Source organism: Erythrolamprus reginae, chromosome 1 (assembly GCF_031021105.1).
Source record: "Erythrolamprus reginae isolate rEryReg1 chromosome 1, rEryReg1.hap1, whole genome shotgun sequence".
NCBI classification, from domain to species: Eukaryota; Metazoa; Chordata; class Lepidosauria; order Squamata; family Dipsadidae; genus Erythrolamprus; species Erythrolamprus reginae.
Window position 1 is genome coordinate 223,669,911 of NC_091950.1, and position 21,314 is coordinate 223,691,224.

At 45.1% G+C, this 21,314-nt stretch overlaps 1 protein-coding gene across 5 annotated transcripts in view; it reads right to left on the reverse strand.

The window, feature by feature from the left end:
* The window catches only part of IQCA1 (IQ motif containing with AAA domain 1), a 464,058-nt gene that overhangs the window by 210,512 nt on the left and 232,232 nt on the right, over positions 1-21,314 (reverse strand). For 4 of the 5 annotated variants that reach the window (XR_011557328.1, XM_070732268.1, XM_070732270.1 and 1 more), the window contains 2 exons: positions 6,971-7,063; positions 5,906-5,976 (listed from right to left, as the gene is read on the reverse strand). Coding sequence is in view for 4 of the 5 variants with exons in the window: in XM_070732268.1 (XP_070588369.1) it covers positions 5,906-5,976; positions 6,971-7,063 (164 nt within the window). In the remaining variant the exon portion in view is untranslated. The remainder of the gene's footprint in view (positions 1-5,905; positions 5,977-6,970; positions 7,064-21,314) is intronic. The other variant, XM_070732269.1, reaches the window with a different exon arrangement.

A 21,314-nucleotide genomic window follows, 5' to 3' on the forward strand; every position in this document is an offset into this window, starting at 1 on the left:
TGGTTTCAGCCAGCAGGGACGTGACACGGAATTGGGTCCAGGAGATGTTAATGCTTCTTTGGGGAGGGGGTCCTTTCCGGCTCCCTACAAGGAGGCCTTTGTGTGCCCCATCCTCAAGAAGCCTTCCCTGGACCCAGCCATTCTTAACAACTATCGCCCAGTCTCCAACCTTCCTTTTATGGGGAAGTTTGTTGAGAAGTTGGTGTCGCTCCAGCTCCAGTGGTCCTTGGAAGAAGCCGATTATCTAGGCCCTCAACAGTCAGGATTCAGGCACGGAAACTGCTTTGGTTGCACTGATGATCTCTGGTGGGCCCAGGACAGGGGTTTATCCTCTGTTCTGGTGCTTCTTGACCTCTCAGAGACTTTTGATACCCTTGACCATGGTATCCTTCTGCGCCGGTTGGAGGGATTGGGAGTGGGAGGCACTGTTTTACAGTGGTTCTCCTCCGACCTCTCCAATCGGTTGCAGTCGGTGTTAGTGGGGAGTCAGAGGTCAACCTCTAGGTCTCTCCCTTGCGGGGTGCTTCAGGGGTTTGTCCTCTCCCCCCTGCTATTCAATATCTACATGAAACCGCTGGGAGAGATCATCCAAGGGCATTGGGTGAGGTATCATCAGTATGCTGGTGATACCCAGCTGTACATCTCCACCCCATTTCCAGTCAGTGAAGCAGTGGAAGTGATGTGCCGGTTCCCAAAGGCTGTTGGGGTCTGGATGGATGTCAACAGGCTCAAACTCAACACTGACAAGATGGAGTGGCTGTGGGTTTTGCCTCCCAAGGACAATTCCATCTGTCCGTCCATTACCCTGAGGGGAGAATTATTGACCCCCTCAGAGAGGGTCCGCAACTTGGGCGTCCTCCTCGATCCACAGCTAACATTAGACCACCATCTTTTGGCTGTGGCGAGGAGGGCATTCACCCAGGTTCGCCTGGTGCACCACTTGTGGCCCTATTCACTGCTCACAGTCACTCATGCCCTCATCACCTTGAGGTTTGACTACTGTAATGCTCTCTACATGGGGCTACCTTTGAAAAATGTTTGGAAACTTCAGATCATGCAGAATGCAACTGTGAGAGCAATCATGGGCTTTCCCAGATATGCCCATGTCCCATCAACACTCCGCAGTCTGCATTGGCTGCCGATCAAGTTCCGGTCACAATTCAAAGTGTTGGTTAGGACCTATAAAGCCCTTCATGGCATCAGACCAGAATACCTTCGGGACCGCCTTCTGCTGTATGAATCCCAGTGACTGATTAGATCCCACAGAGTTGGCCTTCTCCGGGTCCCATAAACAAAACAATACCGTTTGGCGGGACCAGGGGAAGAGCCTTCTCTGTGGCAGCCCCGACCCTCTGGAATCAACTTCCCCCGGAGATTAGGACTGCCCCCACCCTCCTTGCCTTTCGCAAACTCTTAAAAACCCAACTTTGTCGCCATGCATGGGGAAATTGATTCCCCTCTGCTGCTCCATTTTATGTATGGTTTGTTTGGGTTGTATGATTGTTTTTAATTAAGGGTTTTAAAACTGTTTTTGTTTTTAACATTGGATTTGTATTTTGTCTTACTGTTTTGAGCCGCTCTGAGTCTTCGGAGAGGGGCGGCATATAAATCTAATAAATTATTATTATTGTTGTTGTTGTTGTTGTATCTGACTCGCGAAGGTTTGAAGCACCAGGAACACTGCTCTCAGTTCCAAGAGGTTGATGTTGACCTCTGTCAAATCTTCTGATGTCCACAGGCCTTGGGCCACCTATGAATCGGAGTGGGCACCCCAACCCATCAAACTTGTGTCCGTTGTTGTTGTTGTTGTTGTTTTGGTTGTTGTTGTTGTTGTTGTTTTGGTTGTTGTTGTTGTTGTTGTTGTTGTTGTTATTATTATTATTATTATTATTATTATTATTATTATTATTATTAATTAGATTTGTATGCCGCTCCTCTCTGAAGACTCGGAGCGGCTCCCAACAACAAAACACAGTACAAATCCGAACACTCTTCAAAGGCAGCCCCATGTAGAGAGTGTTACAGTAGTCGAATCTCGAGGTGATGAGGGCATGAGTGATTGTGAGCAGTGACTCCCGGTCCAGGTAGGGCAGCCACTGGTGCACCAGGCGAACCTGGGCAAACGCCTCCCTTGCCACAGTTGGAAGATGGTTCTCTAATGTTAGCTGTGGATTGAGGAGGATGCCCAACTTGTGGACCCTCTCTGAGGGGGTCAATAATTCCACCCCCCCAGGGTAATGGACGGACAGATGGAGTTGTCCTTGGGAGGGAAAACCCACAGCCACTCTGCCTTGTGTATCAGGAATGGGGAGCCCCGAAGAAGCGCTGTGGACCTCCACCACGGGAGTGAGCATCTCACCTCCACCGTTACAGACACGAGATGAGAGGAATGGCTGGTCCAATCTTTTTGAAACGGTAAGAGGAACCATTGTAATGGCCTGGTGTGAAGCTGGGCCCAGGGAACAATGTCTTTACAGGAGGTGAATGTCCCCAGGAGCTGGGAGAGGAAAGCCAGGGGCACTCGCTGACAGTGTTGAAGATACACTATGTGCTGGATCTGTCTCTATGTTCCACGGACAGGTAGACCTTGCCTGAACAAGTGCCTATTGTAGTGCCGAGTTGGGGAAGGCATGTGGTCGGGTCAAAGTGGCTCTTGGGGATGTTTATTGTGTAACCATGAGCTTATAGGACCTCGATAGTGAGACGCAGGTCTTCTCATGCTTGTTTGGGGCTTTTGGACAGTATGACGATATCGTCTAAGTACACCATTAGGCATAAGGAATGGGTCCTGAGACTAGCCGTCAACAGGAGTTTGGTGAATGTCCATGGTGCAGACGAGAGGCCAAAAGACATCGCCTGATACTGGAAATGATGGCCCTCCAAGCAGAACCTCAGATACCACTGATGGTCGGGATGCACTGGAACATGGAGGTATGCCCCTTTTAAACCGATAGATTTAAGCCAATCCCTACACCTGATGGAGGCCAGGATGGACTGTAGGGAATGCATGTTGAATCTTTGATATTTTGTGGAGATGTTGAGCTGCTTCAAGTTGAGTATCAAGTGGCATCCACCGGAGGCCTTGGGTACTATGAAGGCTATCGAGTAATACCCCTGACCTTCCTGGTCTGTGGGGACTCTCTCGATAGCCCCAATGTCCAATAGATGTGAGACCTCCTGAGACAAGAGGGCTCGCTTCTGCAGGCAGAGGATCAAAGGGCACTGCAGAAAATGATGCAGGGGCATGCAGATGAAATTGATGCAGAGGCCATGGGTAATGGTGGTTAATGCCCAGGCGTTGGATGAGGTGGACACCCAGGAGGCAGTGAAAAATTGAAGCCAGTCCCCTATAGGGATACAGTTGTTTGAGTCATTATTGCCTTCGGAAACTCTTCTGATTAGATCCTCGGAAGGATTTTCTGGGCTGTTGTAACTGTCTGTTCCTGTCATCATATCTGGCTCTATCGGATCTAAATGACCCCTGACCATATCCTCCCTGTGAATACGACCTTGAAGCTGGAGGTGTTGCCAAGGAAGGGTCCTGCCGAAAGGGCTGGCATCTGAAATAAGGCATTGGGTGCCTGTCCGATCATCTAGACATCTTGGGGAGCACCTTGAGCTTGTCTTTGTCCTCAATGAGGACAGAGTCCAAGGACTCCCCAAACAGTTTGGCCCCTCCGGAATGGTGTGGTGGTCAGACACCATTTTGACTTTGCATCTGCCTGCCAGGTACGTAACCAAAGTAGGCGGCGGGGGGACAACGTATTGGCCATGGCTTGAGAGGCGAACTTCGCGGTGTTCAGTGTCGCATCTGTGAGGCCACAATCAGCTTACTGATGTCCTGGCAAAGTTGTCCCTCCTATGGGCCCAGCTTTGCCTGCATGTCCTGCAGCCACAAGATGCAGGATCTATTAAAGAAGGAGGCCGCTAAGGCTGCCCTAAAGGACCAGGAGGTCATCTGGTAAGTCTTCCTTATGAGATTCTCGGCTCTTTTATCATCTGGCTTCAGGCCCTCTGCCATTTCGGATGAGACAATGCCATTGGAGACCAGACTCGCTACTGGTGAGTCAACGGTGGGGAATTGGAGCAAATCCTCTATTTCAGGGTCAAAGGTATAGAACCTGTGTTCGATGGAAGAAGGAACCTATGCTGCAGCCAGGTGTTGCCACGGGCGCTTCACATTGTCCATGAATATCTGCAATGAAGGAATATGAGTGGATTCCTTCTGTGGTTCTGAAAACAGTCGGGCAGCCAGATGGAGACCCACAGGAATAAAATACAGGGAAAAAATTAATGCATATTTAATGCATATGAAGAACACTCACAAACGATTGTACATTTAACCTAAAATGAACTTTATGTAAATTGGATTTTATTTAAACTTCTTTCTGCATTATTAGACGTTTTAAAATAATCAGTGTTATATTCTCCATAATAGTTAAGCCCTGCTGTTCTCCTCGGGTCATATTTGACCCGAAATTTGAGACCCTGTAAAAATGTTTCCCTGCATATCTGAAAGTTGAAATTACATGAATTTGTCTCATTTGAGGGGTGATTTCTAAGCGGGGTGGGGGTGGGGGGTTGGCTGTTTAGTTTTTGCTGGGCAAAAATACTTATACTTGTGATCCTCGAGTCATATATGGCCCGGACTTAAAAAAAAGATTGGTTGTAGCTACTGGAATTGTTTTTTTGAATACCTTTTTAGCTAGTATACTAATTTGAACATTTCTGAGCACAATGAAATGAAAACTAAAGTGAAAAAGTTAATGCTTATTTGTTTATTTGGCTCAGAAAAGCCCCCCCCCCTCCCGATTGTGTGCATTTTTTTCAATTTATAGATAGATTAGCATGCACAATCAGAACCTTTTGACTATCTTAGGCATTGGCATACTAATTTGAACATTTCTGAACATAATGAAATGAATAAATTGATGCTTATTGGTTTATTTTGCTCAGAAAAGGGCCTACCCCCCACTGGTGGTGTGCAATTATTTTACTTTATATATAGATTAGCCTGCCAAATCAGAATTTTTGGACTATCTTCGGCATTGCCATACTAATTTGACCATTTCTGAACATACTGAAATGAAAAATGAAATGAAAAAATTAATGCTTATTTGTTTACTTTGCTCAGAAAAGTCTGCCCCCCCCCACCTGCAAAATCCATTTATTTCCATTTCATTTTTCATTTGTTTGTGATCAGGAATGTTCAAATTAGTATACTAGTGAAAAACGTATTTTAAAAAACACTTCCAGTAGCTAAAAACAACCTTTTTTTAGTCTGGGTCAAATATGACCCAGAGGAGCACAAGTGTATAATTTTTAAACAGAACATCAATTTTTTCATTTCCTTTTTCATTTCCTTATGTTCAGAAATGTTCAAATTAGTATGGTAATGCCCAAGATAATCCAAAAATTCTGATTTGGCATAATCTATATATAAAGTGAAATAATTGCACACAGCCGGGGATGGGGGAGGCCCTTTTCTAAGCAACATAAATAAGCATCATTTTTTTCATTTCATTTTTCATTTAATTATGTTCAGAAATGTTCAAATTAGTATGCCAATGCTTAAGATAGTCAAAAAGTCTGATTTGGCAGGATAATCTATATATAAAGTGAAATAATTGCACACAGCTGGGTGGGGAGGCCCTTTTCTGAGCAAAATAAACAGATGAGCATCAATATTTTCATTTCAATTTTTATTTCATTGTGTTCAGAAATGTTCATATTAGTATCCTAGTGAAAAAAGTATTCAAAAAAACAATTCCAGTAGCTAAAACCAACTTTTTTTTAGTCCGGGTCATATATGACCCGAAGACCACGAGTATAGTAAACGCAAGGAGAACAGCAGGGTTTTAAAGACTTATCAGTCTGAATCTCAGAAGAGCAACTGCAACTTTACCGATCAGATGTCAGATCTTTATCCTTCTTTGACTTTTTCTTTCTTCCACCTTTTTTCCCTTTTTTCTTTTTCTGAAGATCATAAATAGAAATAACAGATTAAAAAAGTTGAAAGGGACCTTGGAGGTTCTCTAGTCCAACTCCTTGCTTAAGAAGGAGACCTTATACCAGTGATAACCTTTTTTTCATCTGGTGACGAAAGCACCTGCATGCACCCACATAATGCAATCCTCTCCCCAATGAAAATTGCCTCCCTGGTCCCTCCAGAGGCCAGAAACAACAGATTTCCAAACTCCCAGGAGGCCTGTTTTTCGCTCTCCCCGAACTTCTGTGTTAGCCCTGCACTTACCTCACATTCAAAATGGGTCGCATGGAGATGCCTGGAAGGAGATGGGTGATGTGGGTGGGACCTGCTGAAAATCAGCTGGCAGACACATGTGCATGCGCAGTAGAACTGACCTATGGCAACAGCTCCCTTGCCCGTAGAGATGGCTCCACGTGCCACCTGTGGCACCTATGCCAGAGGTTCACCATCACGGCCTTATGCCATTTCATAAAAGTGGCTGTGCAATCTCTTCTTTAAAAAAACTCCAGTGATAGGGCACCCACAGCTTCTGAAGGCAAGCTGTTCCACTGATCAATTGTTTTAAGATAGGAAAATTTTTCTTATTTCTAAGATGGTACTCTTCTGGATTAGTTTCTATCAGCAGTACGTTGCTCCCAGTTCGGACTGCTTCTTGAACCAGCAGCAGTGGCAGCGGGAGGCTCCACCCACCCGGCCAAGATGCTCTGCTACCTGCCTGTGTGTAAACCAGTAGTAAAGGGTTTTAGAACCCTTTACCAATTTCCATCCATTGCTTCTTGTCCTACTTTATACTTTGCAAAGTATACTTTGCAAAAATATTTTGCACAGGTAGAACTTTCACATATGGCAAAAGCTTTCATTTGAGTAAACCTTTCTTTGATGATCTATGTCTTCATACAAATAATAAGAAACATTTTTATTTTGTTTACATTTATTTCATGTTCCCCAACTTCTGATACTAAATCCATACTAAACCGTTACCTTTCCTTTTTTCCCTTTTTTTCCAGTTTTCTCTGTTTCTCTATCCACGGCTAATTTTAGATTCTTAAGTTCCTGGCGCATTAACTCATCAACCTGCATGAGCATATACATAGATGTCATAAGAAATACTGTGCTAAAAATATGCAACCAGAAAATATAAATGTTAGCCAAGGATAAACACTCATATACAATCAAACAATTTTATTAGCATTTTTGGAAGGAGAATTATGTCTGTAATAACCTTCCCTCCAAAATAAAGCATTATTATCAAAATAAAATACTAAATTGGTTACAGTAGGCATGCTCCAAGTCCCTGTTCTTAAATCTTGCCATCTAGTGTGATCTAGTATACCTCACCTGTGGCTACACCTACTTTATGGAATACCTGTCCTGTGGATTTGGCAGGCCTCTATCCTTTTAGTCTTTTTGAAGGCTATCAAGACCTGGGTTATTATCTAGGTACAGGGGCAGAATGAGGATGTCTGGAGTTGGTTAAAAGGCATTCCAAAGGGATAATTCAGGTGATTAGTTTTGTTTTGTTTTTATAGTTTTTATGGTTCTGGATTTTATTGTTGTGAGCTACCCAGAGTTAACTTGAGTAGCTATATAAGCCTTTTAAACAAACATGCAAACAAGTAAATAAACCAATTCTGGATGGACAAGCACCACCTCTGAAGAAGCAGTTTTGCAATTTGGAAGGCTTTTTGGACTCTCGGCTCCAGCTCAAGCAAATGGAAGCCGTGACAAGAGTAACAATGACTTGATCTGGAAGTCATTACTACTGCACTGCTACTCATTTGGCTATAATAATTCAATGCCAGTACAAGATATTCTATATAGGACTGCCTTTAAAGAATATTAGGAAAGTTAGCTCACAGTACAGCAGACTATGATAACTGATGCTACTGATCCCTGATGCTAAGTGCAGGTTACCTCTATGTTGTGGGCAGTGAAGGATTACCAAAATTTTTACCACCACACTGTGAGCGTGGCTTATGCAGAGGAGGCCTGTATTTTCTTTAAACATCTTTCAGTATAAATTGGGTGCTCTGGGGTGGAGCTCCATTTTTGCTACCCCACTGCGTTCCCCCACATCCGGGCAGCAGCCCACACCTAGTTGTGGGTACTGTATTGATAACTAGTTAATCTCTGTGTACAATTTAAAGTGTATACAGTGTTCCCTCAATTTTCACGGTTTCAAACTTCGCGAAAAGTCTATACCACGATTTTTCAAAAATATTAATTAAAAAATTATTTGCGGTTTTCCCCCCTATACCACGGTTTTTCCTGTCCAATGACATCATATATCATCAACATACTTTCATCCACCTTTAATAATTTTAAAAAAATAAACTTTAATAAAGAAACATGGTGAGTAATAATCTAAATGGTTGCTAAAAGAATGGGAAATTGCAATTTAGGGGTTTAAAGTGTTAAGGGAAGGCTTGTGATACTGTTCATAGCCAAAAATAGTGTAATTACTTCCACATCTCTACTTCGCGGAAATTCAACTTTCGCGGGCAGTCTTGGAACGCATCCCCCATGAAAATCGAGGGAACACTGTATTTTACTTATAAAGCCATAACTGACACATGCTTATAAAAGCAGATGGATATTTGTAGAACTGGCTTGATCCATCTAGTGATCTTAAGAGAAGTTAATCTTAGTTCCCCACTTCCAGGAAATAAAGAGACTTGGGGCTAGGAGGAAACGCTTTTCAATGGCAACTCCAATTGTTTGCAAGAGTCTCCCAGTAGAAATCTGATTGACTCCATCTCTTTTGGTATTCAGAAGGATACCAAGAGTTGCTTAATTAATGGTGAGAAAGATATGAAATAAATAAATGTCAAGTTTTATGTGAATCTTAGATTGCAGAATTAAATGTACTGTGTCACCATCCAGGACTGAAGCCTGGACTCTTAGGGGTTTCTAGCACCTTGAAGGTATAAATCACATATAGCAATATTTTGGCTTGAAGACCACATTGGATTCCAAATAAGTAATATATTGTATATTGCATGCCGTCCTGAGTTTGCGGAGAGGGGCAGCATACAAATCTAATTAATTAATTAATTAATTAATTAATTAATTAATTAATTAATAAATAAATAAATAAATAAATAAATAAATAAATAATAAATTAATTAATTAATTAATGTGGTACTCTATGCACACTATTCATAAAATATACTTCCTTAAACTAATCTCTCTCTCCCTTCCTCCCTCCCTCTCTCTCCCCATAATCAGATCACTTAGTGATCCCTTTTCTCCAGGTGAGCCGAAAATATTGATCCAGCAGGAAAGATGGAATTCATAATTCTAGAGTAGACACAATGTGGTTTATTGAAGACTTTTAAGAAAGCTGTTGTGAAACATATAATTCAGAATCTGATTCATACATTGGGAAATCTGCTTTGAAATTTCTGCCAGGAACATACTAGGCAACTTGAATGTTTTTTCAATTTCAAAGTCTTGGAATTTCTGGTGGCTTGCATTCCAAAAATTGGCCAGGACTGACGCTCATTAACTTTCATGTGGTCAGCTAAGATCAGTTATGCTAAATGGTAAAAATGTTGCACGTTTCAGAAACTTTGTAGAAGGTTATAGTATATACAAATCTGTAGTCTAAGTTATATGTCTTTCAGTCTACCAATCAAGGATTCTATGAACTCTTTCTCATGGCAGACCAAAGCAGAAATTATGCATATACAACAAATTATGCTACTAAATTATGCTACCCTTGGATGAAGCCTATTATCTGAGCCCTCAACAGTCAGGATTCAGGCCCAGCTATAGCACAGAAACTGTTGGTTGTGCTGATGGATGATCTCTGGTGGGCTGGGATAAGGGTTTATTCTCCCTTCTGGTGCTCCTTGACCTCTCAGTGGCTTTCAATACCATCAACCATGGTATCCTTCTGCGCCGTCTGGAGGGGTTGGGAGTGGGAGGCACTGTTTTATGGTGGCTCTCCTCCTACATCTCTGGTCAGTAGCAGTCGGTGTTAGCAGGGGGTCAGAGGATGACTCCTAGGCCCCTCCCTTGTGAGGTTCCTCAGGGATTGGTTCTCTTCCCCCTGCTGTTCAATATCTACATGAAAAACCACTGGGTAAGATCATCTGAGGGCACGGGGTGAATTACCATCAGTATGCTGATGGTGACTTACTATCAGCTATACATCTCCACCCCATGCCTACTCAGTGAAGCAGTGGAAGTAATGTGCTTGTGTCTGGAGGCTGTTAGGGTCTGAATGAGTGCTAACAGGCTCAAGCTCAACCCCGACAAGACAGAGTGGCTGTGGATTCTGCCTCCAAAGGACACTTCCATCCGTTGGTCCATTGCCCTGGGGGGAGCTTTTGACCCCCTCAGAGAGGGTCCGCAACTTGGGCATCCTCCTTGATCCACAGCTGACCTTGGAACATCATCTGTCAGCTGTGGTGAGGGGGTGTTTGTGGAGGTTCATCTAATGCACCAGTTGCGGATCTATCTGGACAGGCAGTCTTTACTCAGTCACTCATGTCCTTATCACCTCGAGATTTGACTACTGCAATGCTCTCTACATGGGGCTACCTTTGAAGAGTGTTCAGAAACTGTAAATTATGCAGAACGCAGCCGCATGAGTGGTCATGGGCCTGCCCAGGTGTGGCCATGTCTCTCCAACACTCCATGGTCTGCATTGGCTGCCAATTGGTTTCCGGACTCAATTCAACGTGTTGGTTATTACCTAGAAAGCCCTACATGGCATTGGCCCAGATTACTTGTGGGACTGCCTTCTGCTGCATGAATCCCAGTGACTGGTTAGGTCCCACAGAGTCGGCCTTCTCCAGGTCCCATCAACTAGACAATGTCATTTGGTGGGACCTAGGGGAAGAGCCTTCACTGTGGGGGGCCCGGCCCTCTGGAATCAATTCCCCTCGGAGATTCATACTGCCCCCACCATCCTTGCCTTCCATAAGAGTCTTAAGACTCATTTATGCCACCAAGCTTGGGCCAATTAGACCTTAGCCCCTGGCCAACAAATGATTGTATGGTTGCTGTACGAATGGGTGTGATTGATTTTAATATTACCAGGGATTTTAGACAGCTATGAAATTTTTAATTTAATTGCATTTAATTTTATTGTAACCACTGTTTTTTTTATGTGTTGTAAGCCGCCCCAAGTCTTTGGAGAGAGGAGGCATAGAAATCCAATTAATAAAATAAAAAATAAATGAATAAAATAAATACTAAAGATTATGATTATAACTATTAAGAAATGCCTATTAAGGGTCTTGAAAGGCTAGTGATGTCCCACTTGAAAACCATCACGGATCCACTGTTAGACCCCTGCAATTTGCATACTGAGCAAACAGATAAACATAAGATGCTGTTAATATGGCTCTGCACTCCATCCTACAACATCTTGAATTTCCAAAGACCTAGGGTCCTCTTTGTAGACTTTAGTTCAGCATTCAACACCATCATAACGGACATTCTTTTAACTAAACTAAATCAGCTAGCTGTACCTGAACACACTTATAAGTGGACCACAAGCTTCCTAACATTCAAGAAGCAGCAAGTGAAGCTAGGCAAAATCGTATCAGATACCTGTATAATTATCATAGGGGCCCCCGAAGGCTGTGTACTCTCACTACTTCTCTTCTCTCCATATACCAATGATTGCGTCTCAAACGACCCATCTGTTAAACTACTGAAGTTTGCAGACAATATAACAGTGATTGGTCTCATTCAAGACAACAATGAAACCACATAAAGGCAGGAGGTTGAACAACTAGCCTTGTGGTTTGACTGGAACAATCTAGAACTGAACACACTCAAAACATAGAAAGGGTGGTAGACTTTAGGAGAAACCCTCCTACCACCTCTCACAATACTAGACAACAGAGACCTTCAAATTTCTAAGTTCTATCATATCTCAAGACCTAAAATGGTCAAACTTTTCAAAAGAGCACAACAAAGAATGTTCTTTCTGTGCCAACTCAGGAAGCTCAAACTGCTCAAGAAGCTACTGATACAGTTCTACAGAGGAATCACTGAGTCTGTCATCCACACCTCTATGTCTGGTTTGGTTCTGCAACCCAACAAGACCAACCCAGACTTCAGAGGATAATCAGAACAGCAGAAAAAACAATTGCTGCCAACCTGCCTTCCATTGAAGACCTGTAAACTGCACAAGACAAAAAGAGGGCTATAAAAATATTTACTGACCCCTTGCATCCTGGACATAAACTGTTTCAACTCCCTCAGAACATCACTACAGAACATTGCACACCAAGACAACTAGACACAAGAATAGTTTTTCCCAAACTCCATCACTCTGCTAAACTAATAATCCCCTCAACACTGTCAAACTATTTACTAAGTCTGCACTGTGCTGTCCCCAGAGACAGAGATAGTTGGATTGTATTTAGGCATGTTTCTTTAAGATATTGCATTAGGGGAAATGTAGTGAAATTGACCACATTTGTGTATTCCTATTGGCTCTGACTCAGGATGAGGGGTAATTAGAGAGAACATTCAAGTGGGTCTTTTGTCTTCACTCACTAGGCCAGCCAGCATGTAGATGCCACACCCAGAGCTGGGGTCAATTCAATCTTTTTCCCCCCTGCACAATGGGAAAGATTATACTGCAGAAGAATCGCATCATAACTGTGAGTAATTGTGAGAATTCCTGTAATAAAATGATCTGTGATACCTCTTTGTGCTGAGTTATCTGACTGGGAAAAGTTGAACCTGTCCCAGAACAGTAAAAAGAGAAGAAATTCATGTTCCCTGGCACAACTGCAAGCCTTCAAAGCAATCACTGCTGCCTTAAAGTAATAAACTGTTTTAAAGAAGTAGTCAGCCTACTAAAAATATTAATCTCCCTCTGTTTCCCTGTAAACTTAATACCCTGAAAGAGGTCTGATCCCTCTTCTTGATGACCAGAAGCCTTACATTCTCATCCTGAGGTTGCTGCATGCTATGTCACTGCCTTCTGAAGCCTTACGAATAAGAGAAAAGAAATCCCCCCCCCACTTCTTTCCCCTCAGTTACTGCCTTGGAAAAGTGTTTGTTTGTTTGTTTGTTTGTTTGTTTATTCGATTTTTATGCCGCCCTTCTCCTTAGACTCAGGGCGGCTTACAACATGTTAGCAATAGCACTTTTTTAACAGAGCTAGGCTATTGCCCCCACAATCCGGGTCCTCATTTTACCCACCTCGGAAGGATGGAAGGCTGAGTCAACCTTGAGCCAGTGATGAGATTTGAACCGCTGACCTTCAGATCTGCAAGTCAGCTTCAGTGGCCTGCAGTACAGCACTCTACCTGCTGCGCCACCCCAGCTCATTGCTCTAATCTGTTCAGCATAAGGGAAGAAGGGGGGCACGTTTGCATTTAAAGGCTATTATGCTTGCCTGTTTCAACTATTTGTAGATCTACAAACTCAGAGTCTTTGCCTCTCTCCACAACACTAACTAAGAAGCCTATATTAAAGTTATGCCTGAGGATTGAATGCTTGTTCTAGAAAACAGCACGTGGCTCCCTTCAGACAAAGGAATTAAAGGGCCAGTGCACCTAAGCCTTTACTAGCAAAGAAGCATCGCCATCTGGCGGTCACACTTTGAATCTCAGTTAAAATACGCCAAAGCTTAGAATATGCTTACCGCCTCCCTCTACTGGCCACCAGCTGAATTTTGCTAAACACCCTAAAGCCAAACAAGCCAAGTGTAGCCCACTACCAAGCCTATAGCGCGCCCTGTTGTCCAAAGCAAGCCAAACAAAGCGAACCAAAGCAAGCCAAGCATAGCCTAACAAGCCAGTACAGCAAAGAGCAAAGCCTGAGTAACTCCCACTCTCGAACACCAAGAGCACCCCCTAGTGGCCAAAGGGCAAATTGCAAATCTCTTCCCCTTAACTCCTCTTGAATCTTCATAAGCATAGCAGAGGCTGCAGCACAAGAAGAGCAGGCCGCCCTAATCAATTTTGATGCAAATGAAGACACTGACATCATGGAATCCTTCCCAATTGAAGAAGAAACATCTGCTTTGACAGAAATACAGAGCTATCTATCTATCTATCTATCTATCTATCTATCTATCTATCTATCTATCTATTTATTTAATTAATTAATTAATTTGTATGCCGCCCCTCTCTGTAGACTCGGGGCGGCTAATGCCTTAAAGTAATAATCTGTTTTAATGACACCACAATCTCTGAGTTTAACCCATACACTTCAGAAGAAGCAGAGGCAATTCAGAAAAGCCACAATTTGAGATCAAATAGAAAACTTACTGAGACCACGCAGCAGAACCTAACTATGGAATGGGACAAATACTACCAGAACTGTCAAACACAAAGAGATTATTACACTTTTCTGACATTAAGGAAGAGGACCTTTCCTCAGATAAAATTCAGCCGCTACATACAGATTGCAAGAAGACTTACATATCTTGGAAAGACAGTGAATGTCAGCTAAGTAGCATAAAAAAGAAGCTGCAGGACAAGAACCTGGTGGAGAGCCTGCAACATCTCCAGAAGAAGAAGAAAAAAGAGAGGTCTCTCCTATGCAAATTTCATTTTCAGCCCCATAACCAGCTTCAAGCAGAGATCCTGACAAGCAGCAAGGATACACACAAGCTGTTTTATCCTTCATGCACACCATCACCACAGCCACCTAGAATCTCTAAACACGTCTCTGAGAAATCCTCCTCAGCACACATACAGGGCACAACATATGATAAGCCCACATCAGAGGCATCCTATCGCTCAAAGAAAGCCTCCTCCTTTCACTCCAAGACAGCCCGGTCTCATGCAAGCAGCAGTGTCTCATGACAATCTTCCAGCTGTAGCCATGCATCCAGAGCCTCGAGAGCAGAGAGTCTGGTCAACGAAGCTGCAAAGGCACGAATTGAAATACAGGTAGCTAAGGTGGCCCTGGAGTTGGCAAAGCAAAAGCAGTTAAAAAAGAAAGAAATGGGCAGGGTACAGGTTAAACAAGTCGAAGAGACAGCCAGAATTCAAGCCGAACTTGATTTTTTGCAGAGTGAAAGAGAGGCCAGGCTAACGATAGCAAGAGCTACCGCTCTACTAGAGGAGATTCAGATCGCTACCCCCAAGTTCAACCCTATAGAGTTGAAGGAAGAGGACCCAAACAACCGAGGACAGACCTATGTAGATGAATAAAACTCACTACATCAAGAATGATTCCAACAGCCTGACGCAACTAAGTCATATGACATTGCATGCACCAGATCACAAGATTCCCCCCTCGCTATTACAAAGCTTACCTCGATGGATCAAGGTACAAAAGGCAACCAGACTGACCTCCCATCTACAAGGGAACCTCAGCTGACACCAGTAGCCACAAACTTTAATCTCAGTGTTGACGCCAAGACATTCCTGCCAAATCCTCTACCCATCTCAGACGCACCATTTCTTCCACCCAACTTGACTGAGCCTAGCCCTCTGACCATCCTGGCCACAGCTACAAACTCCCAATAGTCAGGATCAACCCACCAGCCAGCGCATGGTGCACCTCTGCTATGTCAGATAGAAGGAAACACACCCACCACCTCTACCACGGGCCGCTGGTGACTCAGAGACATGTAATTCAGCTCAAACTCCAGAACATCAAAGCCAGAACACACGCATACAACCTGTGCCCATCTGGAACACACCCATCAAATGGGCACCCCGACGAGCAAGGGTGGATTTGGCAGCTAGTGGGATGGAGAAATTTTCAGACATACCGGGGAGAAGATACATGCTATGAAAGCACAACTTCTTGTATGCTGTCCAACAAGAAAGGCTATTACTGGCGGAGCAGTTTGTGCATATGGCAGCATGGCTAGGGCCTGAGTCTGCTGACATCATTAGAGACATCCACTCAGCCAATTTAGCTAAACCGGACGTCGCCCTTCAGGAATCGTGGACCGCGCTCGACCTACGTTTTGGGTCATCCTCACTACAAAATCGCATCAGGAGCTTCCCCAACATCAGCTTGAATGATCCTAAAAAGCTGTGGAAATTCGCCCATGAGCTGAAACTGTTACAGTCATCCCAAAAAGATTCCAACTTAGCGGGACTTGTATGCCTCGACCATGACAATGCGCAACAGCACCTTGTCGCCAAACTGCCAGAACTAAACAGAGAATGGATCCACATAGCATCAGATTACAAAGCATACCACCAGGGCAGAACACATCCCCCCCTGTCTTGCTTGCAAACTTCGTCACCCAGCAGGTTATGATATACAACGAACCTTCTAATCGCCGCATGTTGAAAAGCTGCCACACAACCGACAAAAGAGGTCGCCAGACCAGTGAGTTGTCCAAGAATCCATTGAGAAATGTGAGGGGGCAAGACTTCGTGTCTGCACATGACACAAACATCTCTGCCTATTCTGCAAAGTTTCCTGCTGAGCAACCTCTAAGAAGGTTCCAGCATTCCCCTACAGCATCGCATAGCACTCCACCATGTCCCTATTACAACCTCCCACATCCCTTGAACCAGTGTTTCCCAACCAGTGTGCCGCGGCACACATGGTCAGGTGTGCCGCGAGCCCAGCCTGGCTGGAGCTTCCCTGGTGGTGATGGCAAGTGAGGTTTTGGGGACCGGTGGGAGGGCGCCGGCCATTGTTGCTTCTAAGCTGTGTGGGTGTGTGCCTGCACAGCCATTAGGAAACCCCCCCCCCCCCCCGCAGAAATTTTTGAAATGGCACAAAGCCACACAGTCCTGAATCGCTCCCTTCTCCGGCCAGCAAGCTGGCTGCCCAGGAAAACGCCGCGTTTGAAAGGCGCGCGTTTAAAAAGCACACCGCTTTCCCAGGCAGCCGGCTTGCTGGCCGGAGAAGCGAGCGATCCGGGACTGCGTGGCTTTGCGCCGTGATGACAACAACGGCACCATGGTGGCCTTCAAGCACCGCCCTTCGTGACACCCACCAACCGTTCCTGCAGGTAGAAGTCGGGCGGGGTACCTGGAGGCGGAGGTGGCACATGGCCAGGCGCTGAGCGCCATGGACACCTGGGAGGGCGAAGGGGTGAATGTGGCTGCTGCCTCTTAGGCAGAGGCGAAGGCAATGGCGGAGTCCGCGCTGGGGCCATGCGGGGCCGCTGATCCAAGGGGCTATGGACCGGCAAGCCGCCCTCCACTCTCTCTCCGCTCTCTCTCTCTTTCTCTCTCTGTTGCCGGTGTGGTGCATGAGAGAGAAAGAGAAAGAGAGAAAAAGGAGAAGAGAGAGAAAGCAAGAGAGAAAGAGAGAGAAGGAAAGCAAGAGAGAAATCAAGAGAGAGAGAGAAAGCAAGGGGGAGAGAGAGAAAGTGTGTGAGAGAGAAAGCAAGAGAGAGAAAGAGAGAAAGAAAGAGAAAGAAAGCGAGAGAGAAAAAGAAAGCAAGAGAGAAAGAGTAAGATAAGGAAAGCGAGAGAGAGAGAATGCAAGGGAGAGAGAAAGAAAGCAAGAAAGAGAGAGAGGGAGAAAGAGAGAAAGAAAGCAAGAGAGAGAAAGAAAGAAAGAGAGAAAGAGAAAGATAGAAGGAAAGCAAGAGAGAGAGAAAGCAAGAGAGAGAGAGAGAGAGAAAGCAAGGAAGAGAGAAAGAGCATGTGTGAGAGAGAAAGCAAGAGAGAGAGAGAAATCAAAAGAGAGAGAAAGAGAGAGAGAAAGCAAGAGAGAGAAAGCAAGAGAGAAAGAGAAAGAGAAGGAAAACAAGAGAGAGAGAGAGAGAGAGAAAGCAAGGGAGAGAGAGAAAGCAAGGGAGAGAGAAAGAGAGAATAAAAGAGAGCAAGAGAGACAGAAAGAGACAAAGAGAGAGAGAAAGAATGCAAGAGAGAGAGAAAGCAAGAAAGAGAGAAAGAGGGAGGGAAGGAGGGAGAGAGAAAGAGCAAAAAAGAGAGGAAGGAAGGAAGGAAGGGGGATGGAGAGAGATAGGGAAAGAAAGAGGGAGGGTGAGAGAAATAGGGCGAAAGGGAGGAAGAGAGGGAGTTTTTGTCCAAACTTTTTTAGCCTCCCCGCCGCCCCCCCCCCCCCCCACTCAATGTTCCCCAGGATTTTGTAAATGTGAATAATGTGCCGCGGCTCAAAAAAGGTTGGGAAACACTGCCTTGAACCATTGTAGAGACTTCCGGAGTAAGCCTTTGCACGAGAGAAAGGATCTGATCAAGGAGTACAGAATGTGCCTCAGATGCTTTGATTCAAAGGAGCACATGGCCTACGAATGCACAACACAAGTACAATGCTTCCTATGCAGAAGCGATCAACACCCTACAGCTTTACATCCAGTTTCTGCACCGGCACCATGGCCGACCGACTATGCACGGTCAACCAATCACACACAGTCACACACAACTTCTCCTGCTTCTCAGCCGACCGTGCATCCACGCCCAACTCCTGCTCCCCAACCTACTCTGAAATCCACTGTGTCTACGGAAACTCAGACACCAGCAGCCATTAATGTCGGCTGAACAGCTATATGCGATGAATCGCCAGTGCCTCGGTCATGCCACCACATATACTTAGCCAAGGTCTACCCAGCAGGACCTACCCAGCAGGACACCCAGGAAAAGCCATGAACATGTATGTAATACTGGACTTGCAGAGCAACAGATCGTTAGCTAAACCTGCATTCATTGACCTTTTTGACATTCAGACTGAGGAAATTCGCTACATGCTGTCAACGTGCGCTGGATACCAGTGCACGGCGGGGAGGAAAGTAACTGGATTCTGTATAGAATCATTAGACGGAAGAGAAAAGTTCACACTGCCGCCATTGCTAGAATGCGACAACATACCGGGCGATTGCAGGCAGATCGCGACACTAGAAGTAGTAAGTAGTATACCTCACTTGAAGCACTTAGCTAACCTCTTTCCTCCCTTGGACCCCAAAGCAGAAGTCCTGCTCTTGTTGGGAGCAGATGCCCCTGGACTTTCATATACCCGTGAAGTGTTTAAAGGCCCAAAAGACCAGGCAGAAGCTCCAATCACCATCAAATCCATATTTGGATGGGCTATTTTTGGAACAGTCTGTATCGATAGGATGAGAGCCCCTAATCAGGTGAACGCATCCGTGACCACCATTCTCAGCAATGGTAGAGCATCCCACCTGAAACCATGCCTAGACCACTTCACAATTTCATCAGATAACCCAGTTCTAGGGGCGGCAGTGTTCCAAACCAGCAAAGAGGACAACGACTTAGGCATATCAATAGAATATAAACATTTTCTGCAGCTCATGGAAAAGGAACTTAAACGAGACACTAGTGGTAGCTGGGTTGCACTGCTGCCTTTCCGCACACCCAGACCCTGCCTGCCTGATAACTGTGAGCAAGCTCTCACTTGCCTCTTTAGTCTGAGAAGGCTCATGAACAGGAAGCCCAAGATGAAAGCTCACCTGGTGGAGTTTATGGACAAAATGATCCAGAACGGACACACCGAACTCACCCCATCCCTGACTAAGGGCGAAGAATGCTGGTACCTGACATTCTTTAGAGTGTACCACCTACAAAAGCCTGAGCAGATAAGAGTAGTCTTCGATGCAAGTGCTCAGTTCCAAAACCTTTCATTGAACAAAGTCCTTCTTACAGGACCCGACCTTACCAACAGCCTGCTAGGTGTGCTTATTCGCTTCAGGAAGGAGGCCATGGCCTTCATGGCTGACATCCAGCAGATGTTCTACTCATTCCTTGTCAAGAGAAGATCACCGCAATTTCCTGTGCTTCCTGTGGTTCAGCGATGAACAGCATGACCAGCGGATCACAGAATATAGAATGTGAGTGCATGTCTTCAGTAATGGTTCTTCACCTGCAATTGCCAACTATGGCCTACAACATACTGCTCGCATAGGCAAAGCCAAACACGGTGCAGATGCTAGATGCTTCATCGAAAGAGATTTTTATGTAGACAATGGTTTGAAATCTGTACCTACTCCAATAGAAGCCATAGACCTACTGATGAGAACACGTCGGATGCTAGTGGTAGCAAATCTTAAACTGCATAAAATAGCGTCCAATAGTGAAGAAGTGCTGAAAGCCTTCAATCCCGAAGACCACGCCAAGGGACTGCAAGACCTTGATTTCGCAGCTGACACTCCTCTTGTACAACCGAGTCTTGGCCTGTGCTGGGACTTGAAGAAGGATGTTTTTACCTTCAGAGCCCCAGCTCAAGAAGCTGTTTTCATAAGGAAAGGAGTACTGTCAACAATAAATAGCCTCTTTGACCCCCTAGGGTTTGCCTTGCCTGTAACTATCGAAGGAAGGTTCCTTCTACGAGTGCTCTCCCAGGGTGCCAAAGATTTGGACGAACCACTTCCGGCAGAGCAGAAACGAAAATTGGAGTCATGGTGTGGCTCCCTGAGTAATCTTCAAAATGTCAGCGTACAACATGCATATGTTCCCATCTCGCCTGCCACCATGTTAAGAAAGGAGCTGCACATCTTCTCCAATGCGTCCACACAGGCAATAGCAGCTGTGACATACATCATAGTCTATGGTGGGGAGGGAGACATTCACGTTGGCTTTGTTATGGGGAAGGCGAAGCTAGCACCACAACAAGGTCACACCATACCAAGATTAGAGCTCTGTGGTGCAGTGCTAGCTGTAGAACTCGCAGACTTGATAACCAAGACAATAGACCTTGATCTACAGCCCACCATCTTCTACACGGATAGCAAGGTGGTACTCGGCTATATCCACAACCAAATGAGATGTTTTTATCTCTATGTAGCCAATAGAGTGGACAGAATCAGAAGATCATCGAGTCCAGAGCAATGGCATTTCGTGCCAACCCTGCAGATCATGCCACACGATCCGTGCCTGCAACCGAATTGGCCAAATCCACCTGGGTAAAAGGTCCCGAGTTCTTAATGTGCCCTCAGAATCTGATACCACAGAAACCAGAACATTACAACCTTATTGATCCAAACCAAGATAATGATGTTCGGCCTCAAGTACCTGTACAGGGCCAAGATACAGTGGAACCCCGACTTACGAGTTTAATTGGTTCCGGAAGGAGGCTCGCACGTCGAACAGCTCGTATGTCGAAACATTGTTTCCCATAGGAAACAATGTAAAAGCGATTAATGCGTGCAAGCCCGAGGGCTGAGGGGAAAAGACGTCGGCTGAAGCGGGGAAGTTTGCCAGGAGTCAGCAAAGAAGCCGCGTGTGTGTTTTAAAACATCGGAGCCGGCATGGGGAGGCTTTTAATCAGCCCCCGAGCCCCCAACCCGGACTCGGGGGTTGATTGAGAGCCTCCCCATGCCGGCTCCGATGTTTTAAAACACACGCGCGGCTTTTCCGCTGACTCCTAAAGCGGGGAAGTTCGCCAGGAGGCAGCAGAAAAGCCGCGCGTGTGTTTTAAAACATCGGAGCCGGCATGGGGA